The following is an 18,638-nucleotide window of genomic DNA, read 5'->3' on the forward strand; positions in this document are numbered from 1 at the left end:
CAGATTATAATATTAGTATATCAGGAATCTTGCCAGAGCTGTGAAGGGAGGGTCTGTAAGGTTGGCCGGGAGCTCAGAAATCATTCTACTGCTACCACCACACCCAACACCATATGTAGACAATCCACCAGCAAAAAGTTCCAACTGAATGAATCACATGTTCATTTTTATTCATGTGAGTTGCCATAATAGGTATATCATAAAGGAAGTTTGGGTTGCAAAACACAGAAAACTTCACTAACAAAGACACTTATTCTGTCATATAACAAAAGGCCAGATGTGGTGCTCAGGGTAGGTTAATTTATCAACAACTCTGGCTGGATCTGTCCCATCTCTCTTCTCTGCCACCTTCAACATGTTGACTTGTCCTCTCTGCTTGGCTCCATTCATGGTCACAAAATGGCTGCCTGAAAGCTACCTGTCACAGGTAATGTTTAGAGCAGAAATAAATTCTCATCTAAGTAGACAGTAAGTGCATATAAAGGTTTTATTTAAATCATAAATGAAGGAACTGGTAAAGAATACAAAAAGTGGAGGTGCCTGGGTGGCTCAGTCGGTTGGGCGTCTGACTTCAGCCCGGGTCATGGTTTCACAGTTCATGGGTTTGAGCCCCGCTTCGTGGTCTGTGCTGACATCTCAGAGCCTGGAGACTGCTTTGAATTCTGTGTCTCCCTCTCTCTCTGCCCCTCCCCCGTTCATGCTCTGTCTCTGTCTCTCAAAAATAAATAAACATTAAAAAAAATATTTTTTAAAAGAATACAAGAAGTTGGGGCGCCTGGGTGGCTCAGCTGGTTAAGTGTTCAACTTCAGCTCAGGCATGATCTTGTGGTTCGTGGGTTCAAGCCCCAAATCTGCTGTCAGCACAGAGCCCACTTCAGATCCTCTGTCCCCCCATCTCTGTCCCTCCCCTACTCTCACAACCGCAAGCTCGCTCACTCTTCTCTCTCTCTCGCAAAAATGAGTAAACATTTAAAAAAATGTTTTAAATACAAAAAGTTGGTTCCCTGCTTTCAAGGAAGAAATATGTATATCAATAAATGAACAAAATTATTAGGTTAGGTACAAACCAATGAATGTTCCACAGGCAAAAAAATAACGCCTTTGTGGTTAGTGTTTCTTCAAGGCTATGTAAGAACAACACCGTATCAATTTCCACAGGTTAATGGTACAAAACTGTAAACTGTACTTTTATCAGCAGTGGATTGTTAGCCAAATATACTATAACAACAGCTATATTTCCAAGAGTGCCAGATGAAGGTCAAGCAGGCTTATTAGAAAAACTGTACCATTTTATTTTTAAAACAACAATCATCATTTTGTCTTTTTTTAAGGTTTAGGCCCAACTTTTCTTTCAGGTGCAAATTGTATTGTATGCCTTAACCAAGGTGAATGAGGGCAGTTTAATCGGCTTAGAGCAGTAGGGCTTTCTTTTCTTTCCTTTTTTTTTTTTTTTTTTTTTTTTTTGCGGGGATTTTTTTAATTTGACCTAAAGTTTGCAACCCATTTATGGGACAGTGGGATGGAAATAATACAGTATGGCAACCAGCATTTAAAAAAAATGAAATAGAATATCAGAGTGCATCAAACATAAACATAATGACGTCAACTATCAGTTTTGGCCCCTGTTGTGTGTGTGTGTGTGTGTGTGTGTTGAGTCTCAATGTAGTTATAAAATGGGTATAAAATGAGGGTGCCTGGGTGGCTCAATCGGTTAAGCATCTCACTCTTGATTTCGGCTCAGGTCATGATCTTGTAGTTCCTGAGTTTGAGCTCTGCTTCAGGCTCTGCGCTGGCAGTGCAGAACCTGCTTGGGATTCTCTCTCTGTCTCTGTCTCTGTCTCTCTCTCTCTGTCCCTCCCCTGATTGCTCTCTTTCTCAAAATAAATGAACTTAAAAAATTTTTTTTAATGGGTATAACATATGAGTAGTGGTTAGAAAGTTTGAAAAACACTGACCTAGGCCTTTTAAGACTCATCCTGGTGGCTGCAAAGGGATCCATGTAAAACACGACTGCTTGGAAAAGGGTGATTAAAATCATGGTTTTGTCCTCAAGGAGGCAGCTGGGGAAAGGCTGTTGGGTAGACAATCAACAGAGTGGACTACAGCAGCAGAGTGGCCAAGTACTGCTCAATCCCATTGTTCTCATCTTCAAACCCCATGAGCTAAGAAGCCTTCTACAATCTTGGCTGCTATGCTACATTAAGTGACCCAGCACCTTCTTTACTACTTCAAACTCAAGATGGTCCACATACCACAAAATTTATGGGGAAAGGCTGTTGGGTAGACAATCAACAGAGTGGGCTACAGCAGCAGAGTGGCCAAGTACTGCTCAATCCCATTGTTCTCATCTTCAAACCCCATGAGCTAAGAAGCCTTCTACAATCTTGGCTGCTATGCTACATTAAGTGACCCAGCACCTTCTTTACTACTTCAAACTCAAGATGGTCCACATACCACAAAATTTATCCTTTATCTCCCCTTGTGACACTAGCTTTCTCCCAAATATCTGTTTTCTTTCACTGATAAAATAATTGAAATTTTATCCGGGCACATGGCTATCCAGCTAAGGACTACATTTCCCAGCTAGGGAATGAGCATGACAGAGATCATGTGACTATCCGAAGTGCACAGAAGTGATGTATGCAAATTAAGGGTCATGCCCTTAAGTTGTAGGGAGCGCTCTCCTTTTCTTCCCCCTCACTCTGCTGCCTGGAGCAAGGACTCATTTGGGACCATGTGGACAAAGGCAACAGCTTAGGATGGTGGAGCCACAAAATAGGAGGTGTCCAAGCCCTGGATTATTACACAAACGAGAAATTAAGCTTCTTTCTCATTTGTGCCACTGTTTTTGAGTCTCTGTCATGGCAGCTTTGCCTGAATCCTATCTAATACTTTCTTCTTATGTATTATTAGTAGCAAATGGCAGAAGCTTGAAGGGCAGAGGTACATAGACATTGGACACATCTGTGTTTAAGGTGTGTGGACTTTAAACCATACTCTCAGACAGTAACTGTTTGCTTTCATGTCTGGGGTCAAAATCCCAGCAGGCTGAGGATTAGATAGAAGGTCAGAGAAACACAATTCTTACCCATGATAGATGCTGCTTAGATTAGATTAAATCATATGGAAACATTTTAAGTTAAAAAAAAATAGTCAAATATTAGCAATTTTGTAAGTTTCAATCTAACAGAACTGATGGTGGATTTCACAGATACGGCGTTCTGGAGTTCACAAATGGCAGGTTCTTCAACAACTGTTCTTTCTTTTTAAAAATTTTTTTTTTCAACGTTTATTTATTTTTTGGGACAGAGAGAGACAGAGCATGAACGGGGGAGGGGCAGAGAGAGAGAGAGACACAGAATCGGAAACAGGCTCCAGGCTCTGAGCCATCAGCCCAGAGCCTGACGCGGGGCTCGAACTCACAGACCGCAAGATCATGACCTGGCTGAAGTCGGACGCTTAACCGACTGCGCCACCCAGGCGCCCCTAACAACTGTTCTTTCTTAGGGACCTACGTCAAAAGCTGGACCCCCATGGCAGAGGGCCCTCACATGCACACCTGCATCAAGAGCCTCCACAGTGTCATCAGCCTGACATCAGGTTGTGATCAGAGATTCTGACAAAGCCTTGAGAAATACCCTGAATCTACTGGGATGACTCATAACTATCTTAAAACAGACAAAATGAAATCAATGAAATAATAGCAGTTAGCCATAGTTTTATCGGGGTGTAGACTTTGAGAGGAGGCAAAAGGCTTAGGTCATGATACGACTTAAGCCCAAATGTGTGAGCCACAAGATTAACCTCTTTTTATGGAGCTCACTGTGTCCCACTGCAGATAACAGAGGATTGCAGATAGCAATCTCCTCTCCCGTCCCCCAGTCAGTATGACAGATGGCCATCCTATAGCTTATATATTATGAATACTGATTCTCTTGGCCTCAATTCCAAATTCTTGGGAAAGAATCTGATTGGCCGTATAGCCAAATACAGCAGATGCTCCTGGTGCCCCGGGCCACATTTGCTTGGTCCATCTATGACTTCAGCTACTGCTGGGGACAGTTCCTATAAGCCTGACTGGCTTCCCACCTCAAAACCCAGCCTCACCATTTCTGCCCCCGGGGCAAAGCCTCCATAGCTCAGTCAGCTCACACACAGGTGCAGATTGGCTGTGCCAAGTGGGTGTGGGAGAGTTATCACCCCCAGCAACAATCCCCAACTTACGAGTCCGCCCAGCCTTCTGTCCTTTAGAAAGACAATTCTGAGGTGCATTCTATATCCCAGTGGAACTGAGCTCCTATTACCACAGTGGTAATCAGTTCAATAACATTCTTTTTCTTTTTAATGTTTATTTATTTTTGAGAGAGAGACTGTGTGTGAGTAGGGGAGGGGCAGAGAGAGAGGAGAGAGAGAGAATCCAAAGCAGGCTCCGTACTGCCAGTGCAGAGTCTGACGTGGGTCTTGAACCCATGAACCGTGAGATCATGAGTCACTGAGCCACCCAGGCATCCCTCAGTAACATTCCTTTTTTTTTTTTTTAACATTTATTCAGTTTTGAAAGACAGAGAGAGACAGAGAGTGGGGAAGGGGCAGAGAGAGAGAGAGGGAGACAGGACAGAATCTGAAGCAACCTCCAGGCTCTGAGCTGTCACCAGAGCCCAACACGGGGCTCGAACTCACAGACCGCCAGATCATGACCTGAGCCAAAGTTGGATGCTCAACCGACTGAGTCACCCAGGTGCCCCTCAATAACATTCTCTATTGGTTTTCTTTCCTTCCTTGTCTCCGTCTCCTACTTTGGCTGGGATTACCTCCCACATGAACCACCTGCACCCAGATCCTTATCTCAGGCTATGCTTTTGGGGCAACACAAGCCTAGATACCTAGTATGTGTCAGATGATTACCCCCAGACCAATCATCGTTGGGAGGGCAGAAACATGGTTGTCCTGAGCCACCCCAGGGTGTGAGGGTGGGTTGAGGGAAGCAACAGCCAGAATTTCCCTGAAGGAATGGCCAAAGTGTACCCCATACACTAACCCCATTTGGCTGAGCTTTTGCACAGAGGTAAGTCAAGGTGTTTCCTGCAGATAAGGTTGGGATTTTTCTTAAAATGTTTTTTTCTAAGTACTTCATAATTGCTCTGGGAAAATAGAATTCCCCCCTTTCATTTTATCCTTTCAGTGATATATTGGAAAGTTACTTTTATTTTTTTGAGAGAAAGAGAAAGACTGTGCACATGTGCGAGTAGGGGAGGAGCAAAGAGAAGGAAAGGGAGAGTATTCCACGCAGGCTCCACACCATAAGCACTGAGCCCAATGCGGGGCTCAAACCTATGAACCTTAAGCTCATGACCTGAGCCGAAGTTGGACACTTAACTAAGCCACCCATGCACCCCAGAAAATTTACTTATTTTAAAATATCTATCTCATATCTAAACTCCTTACTGAACTCTAATTCTAAACATTGCCCCCACTCCAGTTCAAGCCATCATCATCTCTTGCTTGGATTGTAGCAGCTGGTATCCTATCTGGTCTCCCTTCTTCCGATCTCCTAGTTCCTCTGATCTGTTCTCCACTCTGAAGCCAGGGTGATCTTCCCCAAATACAAACCTGATCATGTTCCTCCCCTACTTAAAGTTATCTGTAGTCTCCTGTTATATTTATGTTGAAATTCTCAATACTACTGTGGCCTCCACTGTCTGAGCTAATGTGACCCCTGCTAGCTCTCCAGCTTCGCCTCCAGATTGCTTTTTATACCCTAAGATCCAGATGCCCCAAGCTTTCTTAAAGTTGATGTAAAGACCTCGTTCCCTCTCTTATCTCCGGGTCTTTGTCCCTGCTGATTCCTCTGCCTGGGATACCATCTCCTTCCACTCTACTCCTCTCTCCCTTAGCCTTAACTTAGCTATCATGCACTCATCCTTCAGGTTTTGACTTAAAAAGATACTTGTCCACCCCAGACTGGGGGTTCCTGAAATGTATATATTTGCCCTGTATGACATGTCTTTGCATATATCATCCAGTTGCTTCTTCATATGTTTTGATTAAGCTTTTTAAATGTTTTATTTCATTTTAAAAAATATTTTTTAATGTTTATTTATTTCTGAAAGAGAGACAGAATGCGAGCAGGGGAGGGGCAGGGAGAGAGAGGGAGACACAGAATCCGAAGCAGGCTCCAGGCTCGGAGCTGTCAGCACAGAGCCCAATGTGGGGCTCGAACTCACAAACTGCCAGATCATGACCTGAGCTAAGTCGGACGCTTAACTGCCTGAGCCACCCAGGCGCCCCTATTAAGCTTTTTTTTTTTTTTTAAGTTTATTTTATTTTTATTTTCAGAGAGAGTGAGCTGGGTAGGAGCAGAGGGGGAGGGGGAGAGAGAGAGAGAGAAAGAGAGAAAGAGAATCCCAAGCAGACTCTGCACTGTCAGCACAGAGCTTGACTCGGGGCTTGATCTCACCAACCCGTGAGATCATGACCTGAGCCGAAATCAAGAGTCGGATGCTTAACCGACTGAGCCCCCCAGGCGCCCATATGTTTTTATTAATAAGCTCCCAGGGGCGCCTCAGCAGCTGAGGGGGTGAGTTCCTACCTGTGAGAACAGAGGAGACCATGACAGCCTGACACAACTTACTTCATTCTTACAGCAAAACAACTTTACTTCTAAAAACAATTTTTGAGGGGCGCCTGGGTGGCGCAGTCGGTTGAGCGTCCGACTTCGGCCAGGTCACTATCTCGCGGTCCGGGAGTTCGAGCCCCGCGTCAGGCTCTGGGCTGATGGCTCAGAGCCTGGAGCCTGTTTCCGATTCTGTGTCTCCCTCTCTCTCTGCCCCTCCCCCGCTCATGCTCTGTCTCTCTCTGTCCCAAAAATAAATAAACGTTGAAAAAAAAATATTGAAATACTATCAAACCCACATAAACAAAACCACACAATTCTAGGCACTGCGCTGGGTGCTAGGGACCCAGAACTAGGGAGACGTGGTCCCTGATTTCCCAGTACATTTATGTGCGCCTGTGTGACCAGCTGATTACAATAAGGTGATGTGGGTGCTAGCACAGAACCAGGGAGATCACAGAGCAGGTACTGGGGAGAGTCAGGGAAGTCTTACGGAACGGGCATCAGAGCTAAACCTGGAGGAAGGATCCGCAGATCCGGAGAAAATTCTGCACTTCGAGGAAATATGGGAATCTTCAGCTCGTGGACAGGAAGTGCAGCCGTGGCAGCGGACGAAAGGGCGAGGGGGAAAGTGTGAGAGCGAGAAGCGGGCAAGGGACCCAACTGTAAAAGACCCCAAGCTACCCCAGCCCGCCTTCCCCAAGATATCTACCCTCGTCCTCGCCGGTCCTTTCGCTCTTCTGGGAGCAAAGCCGGCGCGCAAGATCCCCGCGCCGCGCGCGGCCACGCCCTCGCCTCACCCAGCAAGGAAGGGCGGAGCTCTCCTCTGCAAGGGCGCTCCTCCCGCCGCCCCGAGACTGCGCGGGACGTGCCCGCCCTGCGCGATGACGTCAGTGCGCCCGCGCGCGCCGGGGGAGGAGTGGGACCCCGCTGGTCGGGAAGGGCTCAGGCTCCGGTAACTCGGGCTGGGCGGGGGAGAGGAAAGGGCGGGGCTGGGAGCCCCCCAGAGTGCGGCGTCGGGGCCTGGACCCGGCGCGGGAGCCCTAGACACGATCAGCGCCGCTTCTTCGGCCAGCCGGCCCCGCCCGGTCCAGCGATGGAGTTTCCGGACCTCGGGGCTCACTGTTCCGAGCCGAGCTGTCAGCGCTTGGGTGAGGGGCGGAGCGCGCGGGGGGCGGGGCCGGGCCCGCGGGGCTTGGAGCTGAAGGTGGGGCGAAGGGTGGGCTCCGGGGCTGGAAGTGTCAGAGGAGGGCGGGGATCGAAGTTGGGGGCGGTGGCTAAGGGGGCGTGGCTAAGGAGATGGAGCCTAGGAACGGGTATAGTTTGCTGCAAACCCGGTGGCCGTTTTTCCTTACCGAGTGGAAGGCTTGAGTGAGTGGGAACGACGTCGAGGTCCCGCTGGGCCTGCAATCCGACCCACTTCTTGCAGATTTTCTGCCGCTGAAGTGCGACGCCTGCTCGGGCATCTTCTGCGCAGACCATGTGGCCTACGCCCAGCATCACTGTGGGTCTGCTTACCAAAAGGTGAGGGGGCGGTCTGAGGGTGAGAGGGGGCGGGTGGAGAAAGCATGCAGCATCTCCGGAATCCCTCTGCCTCTCTTTTCCTCTGCTTTATTGCTTTGAGGCTCAGCGGTGCAAACATTGTTTCCTTGTGCGTTATAGGGGGCATATCCAGGTTCTTTCAGGGAGGCTGTTTCAGGACCAGATATTTGGTTGGACTGGGAGCGGGCCACAGACTGAACCCTGCTCCTTAACTCTAGGATATCCAGGTACCTGTATGCCCACTCTGTAATGTGCCTGTACCTGTGGCCAGAGGGGAGCCCCCTGACCGTGCTGTGGGGGAGCATATTGACCGAGACTGTCGCTCAGATCCAGCACAGCAAAAACGTAAGGTAAGCATTGGAGGGGTTAGCCATGACCTAGCTGGGACCATGGATGCTTGCAAACTGGAACAGCTGTTATGATGGGGTTCGAGAAGTGGGGGTCAGAGTCTCAGCAGAGGCAAACCTTCCCACTCCACCTCAGATCTTCACCAATAAGTGTGAACGCTCTGGCTGCCGGCAGCGAGAAATGATGAAACTGACCTGTGAACGCTGTGGCCGAAACTTCTGCATCAAGCACCGTCACCCACTGGACCATGATTGCTCTGGGGAGGGTCACCCAACCAGCCGGGCAGGGTAATTGCAACCAAGTCCAGTACTTGTGCCTTTAGGATCTCCCCATCCTTTTGGAACTTACTCAGCCTCTTTCATTACAAGTTGGGGAGCTTCAAACCTGTTGCCTTTGGCTAGGGGAGTCTTTTAGCTTCGTTTTCAAGTGCCTGTTTTTCTAGACTGTTTGGAGGAACTCCCCTCCTGACTTCCTGGGTAAGGCCTGGGAGGAGCCTGCAAGCTATCCTTGGAAGCATGCCAAGAGTGTCTCTTCTCTACAGACTTGCTGCCATCTCCAGAGCACAAGCTTCTTCTACAAGCACCATCCCCAGCCCGAGTCGGACATTGCCTTCATCTACCTCTCCCAGCAGGTAGGCCTGCCTGTTTCTCCTCTCCCTTTTTCCCCTTTGCATCTCTGACCTCAGCCTCTTGAATGTCTGCCGTAGAGCCACAACCCAGTCTCCATCCCAGACAGCCCCTCCGGTGATTGCTCTGCAGAACGGCTTGGTGAGTTGGGTGGAGGTTGGATGGACAGAAGGAAACCCACACGGAGAATAAAGTCCAAGGCAACTGGTCTCTCTCCTTTTTACAGAGTGAGGATGAGGCTCTGCAACGAGCCCTAGAACTGTCCCTGGCAGAGACCAAACCCCAGGTCCCAAGGTACCTACTCTGGTGAAAGACGATGGGATGCGGGCAAAAGCTCAGATTGGAGGGAGGTACGTGGGACCACTCCAACCCCATGTAGGATGATGGCTAGGCACTTGGGCTCAAAATGAAGCTTATTAACTATATGATCTCTGACAAGTTCTTTTAACCTATAAGGTTATAAGGTTCTTAGTTTCCTCTAAAATGGAACAGTACTAATACCTACCTACTTATAGGGTTGTGTGGAGATTGAGATAATACTCAGAAGTGCTTAGCACGGCGATGCCTAACAGATAAGACACTCATGTTTCAGATATTATTGTCATCTAGTTTAAGCTGTTCCTCCCTCTCAGTTCTCAGGAGGAAGAAGACTTAGCTTTAGCACAAGCACTATCTGCAAGTGAGGCAGAATACCAACGGCAGCAGGTATGAGGACTGGGTGGGGGGAGTTGAGGTCCTGCGTTGGGAGTTTGGGGGGCTTTCTTCAAGTGGTAGAGAGTGTGGAATGGTGGTTATCCTTTTGTTTTTGGTGTGACTCTAGCCCACGCTGGGCTCTGAAGTGAGGACTGTCCCTCATTTCCTTGACGTCGCACCCTGTCTTCCTTCCCTTCCTTCCCCCTTCCTTGCTCCAGGCGCAAAGTCGCACCTTGAAGCCGTCCAACTGCAGCCTGTGCTAGGGCCTTGGGCTTGGGGAGGGAGGCTCGGCTGAGGAGGACTGTGGCCCTCACACCTCTAGGGTACAGAGGGAGAGGAGGCTGGGAGCAGCCTGGAAGACTGAGGAGAAGGAGAAGAAACGGAGGCCCCCTCCAGGGAGCGTCAGGAGGAACAGCTGTGGAGCCCAGCCCACAGAAGGCCCCGCTGGCCTCTCCAGCTGCATAGGAGAGAGCGGCTAGAACCATCCGGCGGCTGGGCCTCGGGGAATGCTGGCCAGGCCCCGTTCAGCTCCCTGCATCATGTAATCCCCCTTACACTGGGGCTGCCTCATGCCGAGGGGACAAGGAGGGGCCTGCAAAGAATAAAGGATCTTGGCAGTCAATAAGACCTCCAAGTGCTGTGTTTCTTTCTCCTCTACAACCGAAACCAGGGGGGTCCTGTCAAGAATGCTCTCCTGACTTAAGTGTAGAGGCCCACGGCAGTACCCCACATCAAAGTCACAAGGATCCTGGCATAGTCCACACTTTTATTTCCCCAAAAAGTGCTTTTCTGAAAGGTTCTTTGCTCTCACTATAGCTAGCACCATACCCCAACCCCAGCATGAAATATACTGGGAAAAGGGATACATCTTATTCCCTTCTGAGTTTTCCTCTTGGAGGGAAGTGGCCACAACTCTTGTCACTGTGTCTCAGTCTGGGATTTGGTGTCTTCAGAGACTTCTTCCTGTCCCCGCTGCTGCAGCTGCCACATCTCCGCATACACCCCACCTCGGGACAACAGAGCCTCGTGCCTGGGGCAAAGTGGAAAGTGTAGGTCCCAGCTATCAGTTCAACCCCAAGAGTCCTCACCAGCAGCCCACAGAGATGAGTGCGATTGGCAAGGGAGATCCCTTTCAGAAACTCCTGGGATTTCACCTTTTCCTGGGGCCCCCAATTCAGAGGCCCTGCCTTATTCATCCTGCTGTGTTCCTTACCGTCCTCTCTCCACAATGCAGCCATCCTTGAAGACGAGGATCTGGTCGGCATCAACCACAGTTGAGAGCCTGAGAAATCAGAACTGGGTTATGCACCACACAACACGAGAGGGCCCCCCGCCGCCTGCTGCCCCGGTCCTGTACCTGTGTGCTACTACGATGGTGGTGCGGTTGGCACAGACTTTGGCCAGAGAAGCCTGGATGGCCCTCTCATTAGACGTATCCAGCGCCGATGTTGCCTACAGAGAGGATCTGTGTAAACCTGCCCCTGCCACCCCAAATCCCCATGGAAGGAGGATGCCAGCTGCTAGCTGAGGGAGGCCTCGGGAATCAAAAAGAATCTGTCTGCACTTGAGAACCGTAAGGTGTTTTTATGAAGCCGGGATTCATGATATCTATCCGTGAGGGAAAACTGCCCACCAGGAATGGCCTGGCCACAGGCAAAGGAGGAAGAAGGAGACTGGGCTGCCCAGGGTTCTCACCTCGTCCAGCAGAATGATGTCTGGAGCCTTGAGAATGGTGCGAGCAATGGCCACACGCTGCTTCTCCCCACCACTCAGCTTCAGTCCCCGCTCGCCCACCTGCGTCTCGAATCCTGTGAATATCGCCCACCTCCCTCAAGTCACACATAATAAACTTGGTTTCTGTGACCAGACGGGCAGGAAGGGATAGAACAGAGGTCGGGGGGGTGGGGACAGCAGGACTCAATCAGGCAGGGCACGGACTCTGCAGGGAAGCTCACCTTCAGGGAAAGCCAGAATGGTGTCATGGATGCCCGCGGCCTGAGCAGCAGCCACCACCTCCTCGTCCCCGGCTGTGATGCAGCCATAGCGGATATTGTTGGCGACGGTGTCATTGAAGAGGACGGTGTCCTGGGGCACGACTCCAATGTGAGACCGGAGGGAGATCTGGGTCACCTGGGGCCAAGAGACCATATGCCTCAGCCTGTGAGACTGCCCCAGGCCCGGGAGATAGGACGGACTGGAGGAAAGCACATGGGATGAGGTACAGGAACCCTGTCACCAGCCCCCCAAATAATTCTAGCTGTGGGGGCAAATCACTCGACCTTCCCGAGTCTATTTCCCTGTCTACAAAGAGAAAATACGCTTTTTATGCTCATGACTACTTTACTTGGATAGGCCACGGAATGCCAAGAATGCTGAGGTCTGGGGCGCCTGGGTGGCGCCGTCGGTTAAGCGTCCGACTTCAGCCAGGTCACGATCTCACGGTCCGTGAGTTCGAGCCCCGCGTCAGGCTCTGGGCTGATGGCTCAGAGCCTGGAGCCTGCTTCCGATTCTGTGTCTCCCTCTCTCTCTGCCCCTGCCCCGTTCATGCTCTGTCTCTCTCTGTCTCAAAAATAAATAAACATTAAAAAAAAAAAAAAAAAAAAGAATGCTGAGGTCTCTTGCTGCAGCTTTCTGCAGGGGTGACATCTCCTTCTCTCCCTGGAGAGTGGCCAGCACTTCACAGAACGCTATTCTTTCACACACAGGCCCCTAAATCACAAACTCCTCCCGAGCAACCTTACCTGGGAAATGTCCTGCCCATCTATTCGGATGCAGCCAGAGCTGAGGTCATAGAAGCGGAACAGCAGGCGCAATACTGTGCTCTTCCCTGCTCCAGATGGGCCCACCTGTTGCATTGGAAACAGAAGGAAAATATTTTCAGGCCCACTGGCTTTTAAGGCTTGCTCTCCAAGAAGCCACCAATGTCCGTGGAGGCTGCTACATTCAATCCTGTGGCCCACTGTGACAGGATTCTGACTCCACAGCTTGGGTCACAAATTTCCATGAGCACCGCAATAGGGAAACTCAAGGAGTCTGGGCCAAGGGGCTGGGTCTCCTCTCACCAGGGCCAGTGTCTGTCCAGGCATGACAGTGAAGGACACATCCTGTAGGGTTTCTCGCCTGCAAGGAAGGGTGGGCATGGTCAGCAGGCCTGCTGCCCTCCCAGTGCCCCCTTCCATCACCAGAGCTGCTACCGGGCCCTGCCCCTCCCCTGCTCAGGCTCTCTTTCTAGGCAGTGGTGGGCTGAGAAGCAGGGATGGCGTGGGGGTGGGGATGGGGAGGGTGGAGAATGGGGGCAAGATTGCATATGGACGGTGGGAAAGGGGGCTGTGAGATGGCAAAAGGGGGGCTCACCCACTGGTATAGCTGAAGTGCACATTCTCAAATTCTATCTGGCCCTTCTGGAAACGCAGGGGCCCTGCTCCAGGAAGGTCCTTCACCTGGGAGAGTGGGACCCAGGCATGTTGCCATTACAGGTCTGGTACTCTCCAGACACCAGGAACACTGTGTGGGCTCCCACTTCCCCACACACCCCTCCCAACCCCCCCCCCCACTTCACTCACTTCTGCCTTCTCTTTCAGCAGGTCAAACATGTTCTCCATGTCGATGAAGTTTGTCTGGATCATCCTGCAAAAACAGTGCTGGCTGGGGCTCCTCTGAGGAGTTGGGGAAAGAACTGTGCATCCTCAACAGGTGAGGGTGGGAGATCAGTTACCTGTAGTAGGTGCCAAACCAGTTGAGGGGCATGTACAGCTGGATGATGTAGGTGCCAAACAGCACAAAGTCCCCAACCTTGTGAAGATCCACAGAGAAGTGCAGAGTCACAGAAGGCCTTCAGGCTGTCACCTTCCCGCTTCCCACCCAGGAACCTGGGGGCCCAGACAAAGGCCCTCTGCCCTGTCCCCAGCACAATTCTCTGACCTGTAGCTTCTGCTCACTGACAAAGTATGCGCAAAGCAGGGAGCCAGCAAGGAGCCCAAGTCCAATCACCAGATTCTGGGTCTGATTTAGTAAAACCAGTGAAGCATTTGACTTCCACTCCAAATCCTGGGGCAATAATACGGGGCGGGGGTTAGCGGGGTGGGGGAGGATGTCACATATACACTCTCACCAAATCCAAACCTGGGCCCAGGCATCTTCAACCTCAAATTTTCAGCCAGAACCGTACTCCTCTTGGCCCTGGCAATTCCGCGAGGCTAGGCCATTGCTCTCGGCAGGCCTCAAACTAGCATCCTCACCTGATAGTTGACAATGGCCTCTCGATAGCGGTCCACTTCGTAACCTTCCGCGTTATAATACTTCACCTGATGAATTCAAACCATGGTTGTAAGATGTGGCTGCAGCATTTACACCTGGGTTATTTCCTCCAGGTCCCCAATCCCCCCTTCCTCATTTTAAACAGCACCCCCCCCCCAGCTCCCTAGCAGCCCCGCCGGTCCCAGACACGCTGCTCCACCAGCCACTGTGCTTCACGCTACTGCCACCGAGGCCTTCATTACCGTCTCAAAGTTTAGTAAAGAGTCCACGGCTCGTGCCCGGGTGGCATTTTCCTGTAGGTTCATAGCACGTCGAAACTTTGTTCTCCACTCAGTGACCACAATGGTCAGGACTGCGAGGGACAGGAGGAGGAGGGAGAAGCGATCAAGACATCACCCCAAACCAGAGACCACAAGAGGATGTCTGCTATCTGCCACATACACGTGAACCCTGTACTACAGGCCAGGGACCCAGATTCCCAAAGGGAAAGAGCACTAAGCTCCCTGAGGGAAGGGGCTGTGACAGAGACACCTTTGCAGCCTGTGCAAAGCCTTGCATGTGAAAATGCTTCATTGGTGGCCAAGTGAAGCCAAGCTGCATCTGGTTACACAAATGAGGTTTCTCCTTGCCCTGTACCCACGGCAGGCCCCTAATGTGACCAGGATGCCCTTCCCTGGCCCTCCATCCAGGCTGAGCTAAGGTTTCCCTGGCAGAGGAGGAGGCCAACCCATCACGTTGGGGAGCAGAGGAGCTTATTCACGTCCACTGATCTACAACCTCCCCGTGGTGGGCCACCTGAGTGGGGGCGGGACTCATGCCCAAGGGAGTCCCTGGCGTAGTTCCGGGAGACGCCTTCACCAAGCAGCACTCACTGAGGTAAAGACTCATGCACAGGAACACAATGAGGCCAAACCAGGCGTTGAAGAACATGCTGAAGTAGATGATGCCAATGGTGATGTCAGCCAGGGTGGGGAGGACGTTGAACACCAGGTAGCTAGGAGGGCAAGTCAAGCGACAAAGAAAGGTTTAGGGGCTTAGAGCCAGCAACTCTGCCTCCAGGAATTTCAGTGTGGTGTTTTCTTTTTCTTTTTTTCTTTTAAACGTTTATTTATCTTCGAGACAGAGAGAGAGAGAGTGCACACGCGCACATTCGTGCATGAGTCGGGATGGGGCAGAGGGAGAGGGAGACAGAGAATTCAAAGCAGGTTTCGCACTATCAGTGCAAAGTCTGACGTGGGGCTCAAACTCACGAACTGAGTTATCATGACCCGAGCAAAGTCAGATACTCAACCAACCGAGCCACCCAGGCACCCTAGTGTTTTGTTTTTCAATAGCAACAGACTGGAATCAAGCTAACTAACCCTCAAGAGGTGGGTGGCTAAGTAAACTGTACCCGCCCCAAGCACAGAATGCCGTGTCAATTAGAATGAATGAGAGGGAGCTTCATGCATAGTAAGAACGTATCTCCCTAATGTCTTATTAATAAAGCAACTCTAAGAATGACACCTATGTCACGATACTGCTTGTTTTATGAGAACCCTCCCCAATATCATATTAGTGCTGTGAGTCTCCACATATACGTGTGAACACATAAAAAGCAGAACTCAACATACTAGATGGAGTGGGAACCTTTGGAGAAGTAAAATTTATAAGATATTACATAAGATATTTGCTCCATTTTATTTGTCTTACTATGAGAGCAGGTGCATGCTAATCTTGAAGTTAAAAAAAGAAAAAGGATGGAGAGGCAGCTGAAGCTGGGTGCTTTCTCTGGACAGCCCCTTCATTCCTGTGTCTCCAGCCCCACCCTCCCACACTCCATTTCCACTGGCCTGGCACCTGAGCAGCCCTGTGACGCTGGACGTGCCCCGGTCTACAATCCGTAGCACTTCCCCCGTTCGGCGCCCCAGGTGCCAGCGCAGCGAGAGCTCATGCAGGTGGGAGAAGAGGCGCAGCTGCACCTGCCGCGATGTGAACTGCTGCACCCGGATCCACAGGAACGTGCGCAAGTTGCTCACAAAGCCTGGGGGGAGCCAGGGGAGGCCTCAGTAGAGCTTAGGGGCCAAATGACATCGGCCCAGTACCCAGACATGAAAAGTCTGAGAACCCCAAGGGGCCAGGGGAGGGATGCTTGGGGGAGGAAGGCAGGGAGGGACCAATGCCAGCCAGGGGGATAGCAGAATCCCTCATACCTGTGCTGCCAGTGCCACCGCCCTGGAGGAACTTGAGGAAGACATAGGTGATAACAGTCCAGGCCAGGGAACTCCAAGGTGCCTTCTCAGTCAACAAGTTCACTATGGTGGAGAAAATAAGTCAGAGACCACTTATGGCCCCCAGGACACTCTTCAGAAGAAACCGATCCGGGCACCAGCCACAGCCTCTTTCTGATTATCCAGCTCCTAACACTGTCCCACCTTCCTAAGTTTGGGCCCCCACCCCTCACCAGGCCGAATAAAGGACCAGAAAGAGCTGAGCTGGCACTCCTTCCCCCCTCACCTATGTTCCTGTAGAAGATGGGGACCAATACGTTCAGCCCCCGTTCCAATCCCATGAGTCCCAGGCAGATGAGCACAACAAGCTGCAGAGCTGGACTCCCTCGAGGCCACAGGTAGCCACTCAGTAGGCGGAGCTTCCTGCCAAGGTCTCGCCAGGTAGAGCCTGGTGCTTCCTCTGTTGACTGAACCTAGGAATGTAAAACACATAGGGGAGGAGAGCTCAGAAATCAGAGAGAAGTGCCCTAGAGGCACCTGAGTGGCTCAGTTGGTTAAGTGACTAGATTCTTGATTTCGGCTCAGGTCATGATCTCACAGTTCATAAGATCAAACCCCACATTGGGCTCTGTACTCACAGCACAGAGCCTGGAGCCTGCTTAGGATTCTCTCTCTCTCTCTCTCTCTCTCTCTCTCTCTGCTCCTTCCCCATTCGCACACACACTCTCTCAAAATAAATAAGTCAACATTAATAAAAAAAAAAAAAAAAAAAAAAAAAGGAAGTGCCCTAGCCAAACCCCTCTAGGGAAAATGTATGGGACTGCAGCTTCCAGTTATCTTAGACCCCAAATGATTCCTGATGAGGTCAGAAAGCCTCGTGTGGCATAAACTGAGATTTGAGAAAGAAGTATTATGGTGGCAAAAAAGGATGACAGGCAATGAAATTAAGACAGGCCCTAAGGTTCAGAAATTCAGGTGTACCTGGGACCTCTCTACATCTTGATCTTCTTCATTAACCTTCAAGGCGTAGGACTGGGGACGAAGTCCAGGGGCCCAGAGTCCCAGGATAAAAAGCCCTCCAGAGACCACATACCGCAGCACCCATAGGCTAAATTGGACCTAGAATGAAACGTGTAGGGAGAGCATCAAGGAAGGCCAAAATGCCATTGTTACCACTTAGAACAGGGCTAGGGAATGGGGCAGGGCACACACCCAGCTCAGGGGCCCAGCATCAAACAGGCTTTAAAAAAATGTAGAGTGACTCAGCACAGACACACCCCACCAGCTGGCTATCAGCAACCTGCCAAGCAGGCCTCCTCCTTTTTCCCTTAGAGGCATCCCAAAGTGTGGAGCCAGTGTGACTAGACATTCTGTCTTTCTCCCCAGCCCTTGCCACTCATGATTCTCCATTCCCCACAAAGTCCCTTACCTTCTGGCTCAAGTCTGCCCTTGCCCACCACCACTGTGGGCTGTTCCAAGACACAAGGGCCAAGTTCTCAGCTGCAAACGCCACGGTCCAGAGAAGCAGGAGACCCAAGCTGTGCCTGAACTCGATCCAGATGCCCATTGCTAGCCTTTGCCAGGCCTGATTGCGTTCCACCACCAGCAGCCCCAGGCCACAGGCGCTGGCCAGAGTCCCACATATGGAAGCCAGCAGTAGGTAGCCTGGCAGCGGGGCTCCCCCAGTAGTGCCCACCCGGCCAACCAGGGTAGCTAGGGGCAGCGTCACCTGGAGTGTAGCCAGAAGTAGCTGCAGCCCATAAGGAAGGACAAGGGGGCCGGCGCTCCAAGACAGCTCACGGGAGCCAGCTGGCCACTCCCGACGCTTGCAGGTAAGGGCTAGCACCAAGGCCAGAGCCCCCAGGGCCATCAGTATCGAGGGCACAACCGTGAAGAAGAAGCAGGGACTAAGGCCACCCTTCTCCCAGGCCGGACCCACGGGCCCTTCGGCCTCGCAGTAATTGCCCACAGTCACCATGGTAATGCGTGGCCGCCGGCCGAGGCTGCGGGGACTGCGGGAAGGGAGAACGGGACCGGCTGCTCAGGGCGGGACGCGAATGCCGGGGTGTCTCGGGTCATGGAGACAAGGGGCGCCAAGCCGCGGGCCTCTCGGGCAGGGACACACGTGGGTCCGGCCACACTACCCACTCTCTTCGCGCACGCGCCGCCGACACGCACTCACGCAGGGCACGTACGCCGTCTTCGGCAGTCCGTCCGCCTCTCGCTCGCAGCCCAGGCAGGACCCTCCTGCCAAGTCCGGGCCCAAAGGAATGTTGAGCATCTGACTGGAGCGGCTCCGGCGCAGCAGCCCTGCCCACCGGGGGGCGGCCTCAGCCCCTACCTAGGGTC

The 18,638-nt window shown here is 51.4% G+C and overlaps 2 protein-coding genes across 3 annotated transcripts; one reads left to right on the top strand and one right to left on the bottom strand.

The window, feature by feature from the left end:
* The first annotated feature begins 7,533 nt into the window (after positions 1 to 7,533).
* On the top strand, positions 7,534 to 10,449 carry ZFAND2B (zinc finger AN1-type containing 2B). Of its 2 annotated transcripts, none has more exons than XM_030324944.1 (9): positions 7,534 to 7,764; positions 8,043 to 8,137; positions 8,374 to 8,505; positions 8,639 to 8,790; positions 9,045 to 9,134; positions 9,210 to 9,270; positions 9,356 to 9,423; positions 9,762 to 9,834; positions 10,041 to 10,449. In XM_030324944.1, exons 1-9 carry the CDS (start codon positions 7,710 to 7,712, stop codon positions 10,083 to 10,085), a joined length of 771 nt encoding a protein of 256 aa, XP_030180804.1. In that variant the 5' UTR covers positions 7,534 to 7,709; the 3' UTR covers positions 10,086 to 10,449. The 2 variants fall into 2 exon arrangements, with proteins under 2 accessions (XP_030180804.1, XP_030180805.1); XM_030324945.1 differs by having other exon boundaries at positions 10,145 to 10,449.
* Positions 10,450 to 10,568: 119 nt separating this feature from the next.
* On the bottom strand, positions 10,569 to 18,561 carry ABCB6 (ATP binding cassette subfamily B member 6 (Langereis blood group)). Its single transcript, XM_030324915.2, has 19 exons — positions 17,719 to 18,561; positions 17,271 to 17,408; positions 16,576 to 16,762; positions 16,272 to 16,373; positions 15,919 to 16,102; positions 14,952 to 15,073; positions 14,322 to 14,431; positions 14,061 to 14,126; positions 13,744 to 13,869; positions 13,538 to 13,614; positions 13,386 to 13,449; positions 13,177 to 13,262; positions 12,885 to 12,942; positions 12,564 to 12,668; positions 11,778 to 11,952; positions 11,518 to 11,630; positions 11,180 to 11,274; positions 11,036 to 11,104; positions 10,569 to 10,852 (listed from the first exon to the last, which is right to left on the bottom strand). Exons 1-19 carry the CDS (start codon positions 18,265 to 18,267, stop codon positions 10,741 to 10,743), a joined length of 2,538 nt encoding a protein of 845 aa, XP_030180775.1. The 5' UTR covers positions 18,268 to 18,561; the 3' UTR covers positions 10,569 to 10,740.
* Between the last annotated feature and the right edge of the window lie 77 nt (positions 18,562 to 18,638).

Source organism: Lynx canadensis, chromosome C1, assembly GCF_007474595.2.
Source record: "Lynx canadensis isolate LIC74 chromosome C1, mLynCan4.pri.v2, whole genome shotgun sequence".
NCBI lineage: Eukaryota > Metazoa > Chordata > Mammalia > Carnivora > Felidae > Lynx > Lynx canadensis.

Coding starts and splice junctions, on each gene's coding strand:
- ZFAND2B (XM_030324944.1), top strand. CDS start 7,710: ATGGAGTTTCCGGACCTCGGGGCTCACTGTTCCGAGCCGAGCTGTCAG. Junction 7,765..8,042: donor GCCGAGCTGTCAGCGCTTGG/GTGAGGGGCGGA, acceptor CACTTCTTGCAG/ATTTTCTGCCGCTGAAGTGC. Junction 9,135..9,209: donor TCATCTACCTCTCCCAGCAG/GTAGGCCTGCCT, acceptor TGTCTGCCGTAG/AGCCACAACCCAGTCTCCAT.
- ABCB6 (XM_030324915.2), bottom strand. CDS start 18,267: ATGGTGACTGTGGGCAATTACTGCGAGGCCGAAGGGCCCGTGGGTCCG. Junction 11,953..12,563: donor ATGGGCAGGACATTTCCCAG/GTAAGGTTGCTC, acceptor TCTTGGCCCCAG/GTGACCCAGATCTCCCTCCG. Junction 11,631..11,777: donor CATTCTGGCTTTCCCTGAAG/GTGAGCTTCCCT, acceptor CGATATTCACAG/GATTCGAGACGCAGGTGGGC.